The following is a 12,854-nucleotide window of genomic DNA, read 5'->3' as shown; positions in this document are numbered from 1 at the left end:
CTGAGGCCACAGTAATTGGGCAGCTCCTTGTGGGCAACTAGACCAAGCCCTTGAGGACTCTGGCTGGGACCAGGACAAATGGAAAGACTGGCTGTCCTTACTGTAGTAAGGACAGTTCCTTTGCCTCCTGGGACTCACAAGATCTCCCCTGGAATACCTTACAAATGCCAGGGTTTTCTTCCCTCATATGAAATGCTTCTGAGTGTGACATAGGCAGCTGGAAGAAACTAAACCACAAACGCTTTTCTGCAGTCAAGAGTATTGACAGTTGTAATGCTACATAGATCAGAGATAGATTAAAGCAGAGAAAACAACCTGTTCTTATTTACCTAGAGCTGTAGGGCAAGTCTGATTCCTCCAGTGCCCACAGCACAGACCGCTGCTCCCAGGGGCACCCTCAAGACATCACCAACCAGATCTCAAGCAAGGTCTCAGAAAGGGGAAAGTAACTGTAGGGGGGCTTCGATGAGAACTGGGGTAGGTTTTCCTCAGAGTTGTCTCCTAGTTTATCACCATCTTTTCTTCCTTGTGTAGTTCCGTTTGTCCAGGAAGATTAGATGTCCAACAGCAGCTCCATCACCGAGTTCCTCCTCCTGCCATTCGCAGACACACGAGAGCTGCAGCTCCTGCACTTCGCGCTCTTCCTGGCCATCTACCTGGCTGCCCTCCTGGGCAACGGCCTCATCCTCACAGCCGTAGCCTGCGACCACCGCCTCCACACCCCCATGTACTTCTTCCTCCTCAACCTCGCCCTCCTCGACCTGGGCTGCATCTCCACCACTCTCCCCAAAGCCATGGCCAATTCCCTCTGGGACACCAGGGCCATTTCCTATGCAGGATGTGTTGCACAGGTCTTTCTGTTTGTCTTCCTGTTTTCAGCAGAGTATTCTCTTCTCACCATCATGGCCTATGACCGCTACGTTGCCATCTGCAAGCCCCTGCACTACGGGAGCCTCCTGGGCAGCAGAGCTTGTGCCCAGATGGCAGCAGCTGCCTGGGGCAGTACTTTTCTCTATGCTCTGCTGCACACGGCCAGTACATTTTCCCTGCCCCTCTGCCAGGGCAATGCTGTGGAGCAGTTCTTCTGTGAAGTTCCCCAGATCCTCAAGCTCTCCTGCACAGACTCCTACCTCAGGGAAGTTGGATTTCTCATGTTCAGTGCTTTTTTGGGGTTTGGCTGTTTTGTTTTCATCGTGCTGTCCTATGTGCAGATCTTCATGGCAGTGCTGAGGATGCCCTCGGAGCAGGGACGGCACAAAATCTTCTCCACATGCCTCCCTCACCTGTTTGTGGTCTCCCTGTTTCTCAGCACTGTCATATTTGGCTACCTGAAGACCCCCTCCGTCTCTTCCCCATCCCTGGATCTGGTGGTGGCAGTTCTGTACTCGGTGGTGCCTCCAGTAGTGAACCCCCTCATCTACAGCATAAGAAACAAGGAGCTCAGAGATGCTGTTAGAAAAGTAGCTTCATGGATGTTTCTGAATATTGATAAATTTCTCCTCTTTCTCCAAAAGTGATTTCCTGGATACTTGTTTCATTATCATTATTGTTACTTTTATCTTCATTGTCACTTCCGTTCATTAGTTTCCTAGAAAAATGGTTTTGATTTATACAGTGTCCATTCAGTTATGAAACTGCTCTATGCAGTTTTTTTTTTGTTTGTTTGTTTGTTTTGTTTTGTTTTTTGTCTACCTATATGTCAGCACTGCCTCTCTCTTTGCTTTTCTGTAATAAAACAGAATCTCCCCAATATACTGACAGAAAGTTTTCCTCTCCTTTCGTAGCTGGTGCCAATAACAGAGCTGAACAGTTTGGTAGTTTCACACTGATGGACAGCTGAACTCTGCCACACTGCTCTTTCACTCCCCCTCCTCAAACGAACAGCTGTCAACAGGCAGTTAACATGGCTTCACCAAGGGGAAGTCACGCTTGACCAGCCTGATAGCCTTTTATGAGGATATAACTGGGTGGACAGATGATGGTAAAGCAGTGGACGTGGTTTATCTTGATTTCAGTAAAGCCTTTGACACCGTCTCCCACAGCATCCTCACAGCTAAACTGAGAAAGTGTGGTCCGGACAATCAGATGGTGAGGTGGACTGTGAACTGGCTGAAGGGAAGAAGCCAGATGGTTGTGGTTAATGGGATGGAGTCTAGTTGGAGGCCTGTATCTACTGGAGTCCTTCAAGGTTGGTACTGTAACCAGTACTATTCAATATATTCATCAACAACTTGGATGAGGAAATGGAGCGCACTGTCAGCAAGTTTGCTGATGACACTAAACTGGGAGGAGTGGCTGACATGCCACAGGGCTGTGCTGCCATCCAGTGAGACCTAGACAGGCTGGAGAGTTGGGTGGGGAGAAATTTAATGAAATGTAATGAGGGCAAGTGTAGAGTCCTGCATCTGGGCAAGAACAACTCCAGACACCAGTGGAAGCTGGGGACTGCCCTGCTGGAGAGCAGCGAAGGGTAAAGGGACCTGGGGGTCCTGGTGGACAGCAGGATGACCATGAGCTAACACTGTGCCCTTGTGGCCAAGAAGGCCAATGGCCTCCTGGGGTGTATCAGAACAGCTGTGGTTAGTAGGTCGAGAGAGATTCTCCTCCTCCTCTACTCTGCCCTGGTGAGACCTCATCTGGAATATTGTGTACAGTTCGGGGCCCCTCAGCTCAAGGACAGGGAACTGCTTGAGAGAGTCCGGCGCAGAGCCAGGAGGATGATTAAGGGAGTGGAGCATCTCCCTTATGAGGAAAGGCTCAGAGAGCTGGGTCTCTTTAGCTTGGAGAAGAGAAGACTGAGGGGTGACTTTATTAATGTTTATAAATATGTAAAGGGTGAGTGTCAGGAGGACGGAACCAGGGGCTCTTCTCAGTGACATCTAATGATAGGAGAAGTGACAGTGGGTGCAAGCTAGAAGATAGGAGGTTCCACTTAAATATGAGATGAAACTTTTTTACAGTGAGGGTGACAGAGCACTGGAACTGGCTGCCCAGGGGGGTTGTGGAGCCTCCTCCTCTGGAGACATTCAAAACCCACCTGGGCACATGCCTGTGTGACCTGATCTAGGCGTTCCTGCTCCATCAGGGGGATTGGAGTAGATGATCTTTCAAGGTCCCTTCCAATCCCTAACCTTCTGTGATTCTCTGTGTGATTCTGTGAAGATGGCAGCAGCTGCCTGGGGCAGTGGCTTTCTCAATGCTGTCCTGCACACTGCCAACATATTTTCACTGACCCTCTGACAAGGTAATGCTGTGGACCAGTTCTTCTGTGAAATCCCCCAGATTTTCAAGCTCTCTTGCTCAGATGCCTAAGCTATTCATCCAATGGGATGGAGGAGAGAACTGGGAGAAAAAAAAAAAGTAAAAGTTCATGGGTTGAGATAAAGGCTGTTTCATAGGACACAAAAGGAATTATTATGATTATTATTATTATTATAGACACCAATAGACTAAGGACATGACATTCTTTATGTGTCTCAAAAGACAGAAAAGGTGGTAGTGATTAATTGGAAAGTGTCAGACCTGAGCATGATGTAGAATGTATGGAATAAGCGGGGGATATTGTCCTAGTTTTGGCTGCGATAATTTTTCTTCCTAATAGCTGCTTTGGTGCTGTGTTTCATATTTACAGAATCACTGAATGGTCTGGGTAGGAAAAGACCTTAAAGATCATATAATTCCAACCTATTCTTTCTAATATCTAATCTAAATCTACCCTCTTTCAGTTTAAAACCATTACCCCTAGTCCTATCGCTACACTATTTGATGAAGAGTCCCTCCCCAGCTTTCCTGTAGTCCCCTTTAGGTACTGGAAGGCCACTGTAAGGTCTCCACAGAGCCTTCTCTTCTCCAGGCCGAACAACCTCAACTCCCTCAGCCTGTCTACATAGGAGAGATGCTCCAGCCCTTTGATCATCCTCATGGCCCTCCTCTGGACTCATTCTAATAGATCCATGTCCTTCTTGTGCTGGGGGCCTGAGAGCTAAAAGCAGTACTTGAGGTGTGGCCTCACCACGGCCAAGAACAAAGGGACAATCACTTCCCTAGGCCTGCTGACCACAGTATTCCTGGTACAAGCCAGGATGCTCTTGGCCTTCTTGGCTACCTGAGCAAACTGCTGGCTCATATTCAGCCGACTATCCACCAATATCCCTAGGGCCCTTTCTGCTGGACAGCTGACCAGCCACTCTTCCCCCAGCATGGATGGGGCTGTTGTGCCCCAAGTGCAAGACTCAGCCCATGGGTCCAGCCTATACAGATCCCTCTGCCGAGCCCTCCTACCCTTGAGCAGATCAACACTCGCTCTGAATTTGGTGTCATCTGCAAACTTACTGAGGGTGCACTTGTTCCCCTCATCCAGATCATTGATGAAGATATTGAAGAGAACTGGCCCCAGTACTGGGCCCGGGGGGACACCAGTAGTGACCAGCCTCCAACTGCATTTAGCTCCACTTACCATGACTCTTTGGACCTGGCCACCCCGCCAGTTTTTAACCCAATGAAGCATACATCCATCTAGGCCTCGAGTAACCAGTTTCTCCTGGAGAATGCTGTGCGAAATGGTCTCAAAAGACTTACTGAAGTCTAGGTAGGCCATATCCACAGACTTTACCTCATCTATTCATGCTGACTACTTTCCCTCATGCTGACTGGGCCTGATCTCCTGGTTGTCCTGTAAATGTTGTGTGATGGTACTCAAGATAATCTGCTTCCCCTTCATGAGCTTCCCTGGCACCAAGGTCAGACTGACAGGCCTGCAGTTCACAGATCCTCCTTCTGGCCCTTCTTGTAGATGGCCGTCACCTTTGCTAGTCACCAGTTGACTGGGACCTCCCCTTATAGGCAGGACTGCTGATCAGTGATGGAAAGCCGCTTGGTGAGTGCTTCGGCCAGCTCCCTCAGTACCCTTGGGTGGATCCCATCTGGCCCCTGTAGACTTGCATATATCTTCGTGGAGTAGCGTGTCTCTAAATATTTCCTCACGGAGTATGAGAGCTTCATTCCACTCACTGTCCCTATCTACTACTTCAGGAGTCTGAGTACCAGGGGAACAACTGTTCTTGCTGCTGGAGACTGAGGCAAAGGAAGCAATCAAAACCTCAGCATTTTCCTCATCACTTTTACCTATGTTTCCCCCCACAACCAATAGAGGATGAAGATTCTCATATATCCTCTTTTTTTTTTTTTAATTTTATGAATTTAAAAATATATATTATTTTTTATATATCTTTAGTAAATAAATTGGGCTCCAGTTGGTCTTTCGACCTTCTAATTTTGTCCCTGCACAGCCTCACAACATTTAGGTTACGGTTCCAAACAAAATGACAGCATGCATGAGAAGGAAGCAGAGAAAAGGTAGAATCCGGTGGAATTCCATCCCCTATCATTCTGTGATACTGTGCTGCAGTTTTATTCCACTAAATCCTGTATTGTCCAAATAGTCCTGCAATTGTTGATGCAGTTATCTTATAATAGACAGCACAGTCAGGGTGAGCCATCCGCCTGCAGATATTAACAGCTGACAGAATGGAGCGTCAGTCAGGGAGAACCTTGAGAAATCCCAGGATTTCTCCTGCAGAAACCTCTTGACATTTACAAGGAGAAGAGCCTAGTCCTGTACCAGACAAGAGTAACCCCACACATCAGGGCAGACTGGGACCATGCTGAGTGAGCCGTGCCCAGGAGGAGGAGGGCCTGGACACCACGAGCGATGCCATAGAGCAGAGGTGCCTGCTCACCAGGAACCAGGCCGGCTTCATAGACAGCTGTCTTATGAGATATTTGTGTCCATGGCTATGGCTGTTGTCTCTGCCACTAAAGCCTATGAGGAGACAGCCAATTGCTAAAGCACCAGAGTCTAATTGACACCTCGCCCACCTATGAACCAGGCAGGGGTCAGACTATTCTCCTGCACTTGGCAATGCACATCCCCATCTCCTACTGCCCCAGGAAGAGCCCTGAGCAAGGTGTGACAGAAACAGATTTCCCTTCCAGGGTGCCAGGGGACAAGGCGTAGTCCTTTTCTTTGGTGAAACACATCCAGGTTGTCTACACATCAGTGTCACCTTCACATTGCCTTTGTCTCCTTGTCCTCACTGCCTCCAATGCTCTGCTGTAACGAGCTCCAAGGGAGACTGTGTCAGTCCTGGCCCTCAGGGGGACACTGCAGGAAACTTGCATCTGACCTGGACTTCTTGAGAGATTTCTTCAATTGTCTCTCAGTGCCTGAGGTTTGTGGGCTCATCACCAAAGCCCCCAGAGGGGTGATTCCAATGTCTTGGGCTGGGCCCCTGCTGCTGAGCTGGGCTGGGCTCCTGGGACAGAGAGAGCTCCTGGCAAGAGGGCCCTGGTGCAGAGAGACAGCTCTGCCCAGGAGCAGCTCCTCTGCACAGCGCAGCAGGGCTGGGGGCTCTGACCACAGCAGAGACACAGAGAGGAGAGAAGGAGAGAGGGCTTGGAGGCAGTTGGGAGTGAGAGGATGCTGAGAGCTGACTGCAGGAGAAATCTGCACAGCCCTTGACAAGGTAAGTGTCTGGCTGCAGGGCCATGCAGCTGCACGTCCTGGAAGGGTCTCCTCCTGGGTGTTGTTTCTGGGAGGGCAGTGGGCAATGCAGTGGGCTTTGAGAGTCCTGCTGGATTGCACTGTGAGGTGAGGAAGACTGGCAGAAGCCACATTGAGCGCCCTAACCTAGCTGCCCTTGGTCAGCCAAGAGTGGAGTCGCCAGGCATCCTCCAGACATTGCAGGGGTTGCAGCTGCAATTCTGGGACACCCCAGCTTGTGGGGTGCATGGGGCTCTGTGCAGGGGGCATACTCCTGGGCTGCGGGCTGTTCTCCAGCTAGAGCCACTCTCTCATGGCATCCTTGTGTTATCCAGGTTCCCCAAGAAGAAGACACCTCCATGCAAAGGCCATGTCCGTGCTGCTGGAAGGCTGTCTGTGGGCAGCTGGAGTGAGGCCTCTGCACCCCTGGTTAGGAGGGAAGAGCTGAGATCCTGATCAGCCTTACAGAAACAAGGTGAGGATGCTGTCCAGTTGCACTTGGACTGGGGCTTCTCTGTTCTCAGCTGTCTCCAGTTACTTCTCAGGGAAACACCTCAGTGGGATGGTCCTGCAGCTCACAGAGGGGTGACACAGGGCAGCTGAGAACAGGTCTGGTGGGAATATCTGCTCTGCTCAGTCTTCAGCAAGGCACAGTCCCTTTGCCTCCTAGCACCCACAGGATTTCACGAGGAGCGCACAGGAAATGTCAGGTAGTTCAACAATCCAACGCCTCTCTTAAGCATTATGGGGCAACTGGGATAAGAAAAGCAAACAAAAAGAAAGCAAACAAAATCCCCGCAGCTCTGCTCTGCTCTGTATTCAGATCTGTTGTTGCAACAACCCTGCAAAACTCATAGACCGAACTTGAGTTTCCCCCATGTTCCTGCTTTCCTCCTGCTGCAAAGCAGGAGGGACTCCTCTGGAGCCCACAGAAGCCCCAGCTCCCAGTGCCACTCTCAGCCAGCACCAGCCACAGCTCAAGAGAGCTGCAGAAAGGTTCTTTGCAAAGAGAGAGGCTCAGGCTGGGGGTGCTCTAAGTCTTGCAATAGGTTTTCTTCTTAGGAATCTGTTCATTCTGCCTTCTCCTCTTCAACAGACAACTGTGTCCAAGCTCATCAAATGCCCAACAGCAGCTCCATCACCGAGTTCCTCCTCCTGGCATTTGCAAACACACGGGAGCTGCAGCTCCTGCACTTCGCGCTCTTCCTGGCCATCTACCTGGCTGCCCTCCTGGGCAACGGCCTCATCCTCACCGCCGTAGCCTGTGACCACCGCCTCCACACCCCCATGTACTTCTTCCTCCTCAACCTCGCCCTCCTCGACCTGGGCTGCATCTCCACCACTCTCCCCAAAGCCATGGCCAATTCCCTCTGGGACACCAGGGCCATCTCCTATCAAGGGTGTGCTGCACAGGTCTTTTTCTTTCTCTTCTTCATATCAGCAGAGTATTTCCTTCTCACCATCATGGCCTATGACCGCTACGTTGCCATCTGCAAGCCCCTGCACTACGGGAGCCTCCTGGGCAGCAGAGCTTGTGCCCAGATGGCAGCAGCTGCCTGGACCAGTGGCTTTCTGTATACTGTCCTGCACACTGCCAATACATTTTCCCTGCCCCTCTGCCAAGGCAATGCCGTGGACCAGTTCTTCTGTGAAATCCCCCACATTCTCAAGCTCTCCTGCTCAAAGTCATTCCTCAGGGAGGTTGGGCTTATTGTAGTTAGTGTTTCTTTAGTCTTTCTTTGTTTTGTTTTCATCGTTTTCTCCTATGTGCAGATCTTCAGGGCAGTGCTAAGGATCCCCTCTGAGCAAGGCCGGCACAAAGCCTTTTCCACGTGCCTCCCCCACCTCTTTGTGGTCTCCCTCTTTCTCAGCACTGGCATGTTTTCCTACCTGAAGCCCCCCTCCCTCTCCTCCCCGTCCCTGGATCTGGTGGTGGCAGTTGTGTACTCAGTCTTTCCTGCAGCTCTGAACCCCCTCATCTACAGCATGAGGAACCAGGAGCTCAAAGACGCAGTGAGGATACTCTTTGGATACATGCTTCTTCATCAGTAATATTGAAGCCCACAATCCAATCAGAACTCACTGTTTTTCTATAAAATTGTTAAGATAGTCTTTTGTTATAATTCTTTTATAATATATTATACTGCATCTTTAGATTTTCATTTAATAATGGTATTTTTATTTTCATATCTCTTAATTATTCTTTTTTTTTTCACATAAATGTCTCATGTACCTGTAGAACCATGCTTGCCTTGTAGATAATGACAATTGAGAAGCTGTCAGAACCTGATTGGTCTCAGTATCCCGCTCTTCCCACCTCCTCTGCAGCTTGGAGAGCTGCCCCAGCATGCAGGAGGGGCTCGGAGCCAAGAGTCCAGCTGCCACATGGAGGAGCAGTCCTGCTGGCCCTCGGGGCTGCCCCTCACTGCCCGCTGGGCTCTGCCTCTCTGCTGCCTTCAGGTTGGGGCTGCTGCTTCCCTGGAGCCATGGCCATGGCCAGCAGCAGGACCTGGTCTTTTCACTGCTGCTCTATTTTGGCTTCCTCATTGTGCTTCTTGCATTTGGATAATCCGTGAGATCTCATGTACCTTGGTGACAGTCCTGTTGTCCCTACAGTGACATCCCTGTCCCTGCAGGCAGCAGCAGGCAATGTGCAGCCCTGGGTCACAGCTGGCCTCCCTGCTAGCTCCAAAATAACAAAAGGGGCTGCTCAGGGCAAATCCAGAAGCCTGGACACCTCTTCCAAATGTGTTATCAGGAATAGAGCCAAGGGGTTGCTCCCTGCTCTTCTGATTTTTTGGGGTTCTTCATGGAATGAAGGACACGGGCTGAAAGTCCCAGTGTGGTTTGTGAGGAACCAAGGGCTGGGCCAAGAACTCCTTTTGTGGCAGCACATGCCCAAATAGACAACACTGTCCCCTGAAGAGGGGTAGATGGCCAGTGCCAGCCTGAAGAGGAATCTGAAGCTTCCAGCAGATGTCAGGGGATCTGCAGGGACAATGTGCTCAGTGGGCAGTGATTAGAACCTCATAAAATGAGTGACCATCCAAAGAAGGGTCTGGTAAAGGAAAAGGCAAATCTGAGGAGTCCATGGGCTAAAGGAGGGCTCTGCAATGCCAGAAGAGGTGGTGAAGAGCCAGCAGGCAAAGGCCCATAAGACTGCAGATTAATTGAGGATAACCATTTTGAAGTGCTGTGGGCGAGGTCTGGTGCAGCATTCGCTTGCCCTTTGTGCCCTTAGAGACACCCCGTGGCCCTGCTAAGCAGTGCCCTGTGCTGCTGAGCCATCAGGGCAGATGGAAATGGGTTCAGCAGCAGAGATCCCCATGGAATTGGGTCTGCTGCCCACCCTGAGCAGCACAGGCAGGGGGGAGACCCCCGGGGGTCCCAGGGCACAACAGCCCCTGCAGCAGCACCACCAGCTGGGGCCCTGCAGGGAGCACCAGGAGGGAAGCAGCAACAGCCAGCCAGGCCATCACAGACACACTGCCCTGGGCAAGGCTCTCTGGGAGCAGGGATGGCCCTGGGGAAGAGTAGGGCAGCATTTCTGGGCCTGCACAGATGGGTAAAGGAGAAAGGGAAAGCTCTTTTTGCAGGCACCTGCTTGGGGCAGGCAGCTCTGTGCCTGGGGCAGGCCTCTTGTGCTGGCCTGGGGAGCGGGGCTGGCCCTGCGGGGCACAGGCACTCTGTGCTGGGGATCTCCCAGGCAAGAGACCAGGGCTCCTGCAGCTTCACCGACCTCCATTTCCTTGCACCATAGCCAGCCTCCTCCTTGCTCACCCCAACCAGCAACTACACATGCATGAGCTGCCTGCTTCCTCCTCCTCTAGAGGAAGAGGAGGAAACACATCTCGAGAGAGAAGGGAAAGAACATAAAAACTCACAGAGAGATAGACACATAAGGAAGGGAAAGGAAAAGAAAAATTAAAGAAAAAGAAATTCCAACCCCAAACATGATGAATATTTAGTAACTCATCAGTTCCCACAAGCAGACCGCTGTGCTGCCAATCTCTGAGAAACTGCCACCTTGTCTTGGAAAGATGACCCCAGTATTTCCTGCTGAGCACCATGTTATGTCCAAAGTGGACTGACCAGAGCTCAAGTGCTCAATCTGGTGTGAACAGGCAGAGGAGAGCTCTGCAGCCCCAGGGCATGCATCAGGCCTGGCAAAGGAGTCCAGCGAGTGATTTGTTGCAGCCCTGGGGCAATGGCAGTGACCCCATGAGCTGGGTCTGCCTCCCAGCCTGCCCAACACAGTCCTGCAGAGTGCCCCCATGCCCCAGGCACCACTGCCCCCTCTCTCTGCAGAGCAGCACCTCTGGCTGTCATGTCAGAGATTTCAACTTTGGCCTAAAGTCATCCTCCACGGCTGCTTTCAGTTTTCTACACAGAGTCAGCCAGTGCCTCCATGATCCTTGGGGGAAACTGAAGCATGCATGAGGGCCTGGGAATAGTTAGCTTGAATCCATAGGAGCCATTCTGGAACCAAAACTTAAGAGCAAGAAGCTCACTTTTGTGGTGGTGCAGAGCTGCTGGGCACATTGTGCAAGGTGCTCCCAGACATGTTTGTGTCCTCTTCCATTTTGCCTTAGGTGACACTTCTGTTTTAGGAATGGAGTAGCCAACAGAGGTGAGACAGATACTCTGAGATCATGAAAGCCATCAGAAAGCTGATCCCAACAAGATTACTGCTATGGGCAGGTCAGCTAAACCCTGGCTAGGAGCAATGTGAGATTTAGGGGAGGGAAGAGGACCTAGGGCAGCAGAAATTAATGATTTTGAAGAGGAAAAGAGTTCAGGTAATGTTAATGCTGCTCTCACACTAACTTCAAAAATTCATGTGAGGCCCTTCCCATGTCTCAACCAGTAACCTTAATCCCTAAACCTAAATGCTACTCCACACCCTGAGAGGAATACACTACTCTAATGCCAGACCTCAAAGTATCCCTTGAAGCCAAAACTCAGCCCATAGCCTCTTTCCCTTATGCTTTTTCTCATGCTTACCTTGATCCCTGCCCTTAATACCAGCATTGAAATGCTCTGTTTAACCCTGGACAACTTCTTAACAGACCTAAACAAAACCCTAAACCGCAAAGCTTGTCCATACCCTAACCACAGAGGTCACACCTTAAACAGAACACCAAACCCTTCCACTAGATTTTCCTTAATCTCTAACCCAGAAAAGTGAGCTCTAGTCCTTAATGCCGTACATGAACAACTAACACCCAAAGCCCCCGTTCCTGTGCATTAACCTCCTCACCTTCAACCCCTCTCCTAACCCTTAACTTTATGCACTTGGCCCTTTGGGGCAGGGCAGAAATTTGAGATTGCTGTGCAGTCACATGGCATTCAAAGATGAATGTGAGGGGCCATGGATCTGATCAGCTCGTCAAACACAAGGAGGAGATGGGTGGGAATGCTCTGATGAGCTCAGCTCTGCCTCAGGATCTCCTGCCCCAGCAGGAGGAATGTGGCTGTGGCAGTGACTGTGAGGTCACTTCTGTCTCTGCAGATGATAGGGCAGCAGCAGGAACGTGTCACGGAAAGGGACTGTGAGGTCACTTCTGTCTGAAGTAGCTGACAGGTCACCCTTGACTTCTCCCTGGGATCTGTACTTTTTGGCTGACATCTGCCAGTGGCCCTGCTAGGCCAGCAGAAGGCACCTGGTTGGCATGCTGACTGTGGGATCCCCTCTGCCTACATACCCAGGAGGACCCAGGCAGAAAGAAGGCCCGCATATGGATTGTGCTGTCCCTTCTGCTTGAGTCCATGACTGGACAGCAGGAGGCACAAGGCTTGGTTGTGTCCAGCCAAGAAGCTGCAAGGCCAGCAGCAGGCCCATGGCTTGGAAGATGCTGGTGAGGTGACTTCTGTCTGGTTGGCTGACAGGCCGCAAGAAGGCTGATGGGTTGGGATTCATAGGAAAGCCTGCAGAGGAGAAGGCAGAGCGTGCTGGTAAGAAGGGAAGGACCCAGCAGCCCTGAAGTTTTTGTCCCCTTGGCTAGAGCTTATGAGGAGATATGTTATATTCATTGCAATGGGGCCTCATTGATTCCTCTCAACCCTGTGCAGCAGCTCGGAGGTGGCATACCACTGTTCTTCTCGTGGCATCACACTGCCCACTGCATCCCACAGACCCCCAGGAAGAGCCTTGAGCCAGATGTGGGGGTGCAGGATCTCCTCTCCCAGTGGCTGGGGTCAGGCCTTGGCTCTTCTGCTTCACCAAAACCAACCAAGACTTTTCTCAGCACAGCGCTTTGCCTGTCTGTAGTCATGGCCTCCAATTATCTGCCTTAACGCACCCCAGGGGAGA

At 51.0% G+C, this 12,854-nt stretch overlaps 1 protein-coding gene across 1 annotated transcript; it reads left to right on the top strand.

The window, feature by feature from the left end:
• LOC308186385 (uncharacterized protein) lies at positions 1–9,490 on the top strand. Its single transcript, XM_080608531.1, has 2 exons — positions 1–1,514; positions 7,604–9,490. Exons 1-2 carry the CDS (start codon positions 558–560, stop codon positions 8,591–8,593), a joined length of 1,947 nt encoding a protein of 648 aa, XP_080464657.1. The 5' UTR covers positions 1–557; the 3' UTR covers positions 8,594–9,490.
• Positions 9,491–12,854: the final 3,364 nt, after the last annotated feature.

The sequence above is a fragment of the Anser brachyrhynchus genome, assembly GCF_964034855.1.
Source record: "Anser brachyrhynchus genome assembly, contig: SCAFFOLD_86, whole genome shotgun sequence".
Lineage (NCBI taxonomy): Eukaryota > Metazoa > Chordata > Aves > Anseriformes > Anatidae > Anser > Anser brachyrhynchus.
This window is presented reverse-complemented; position numbering and strand designations above follow the sequence as displayed.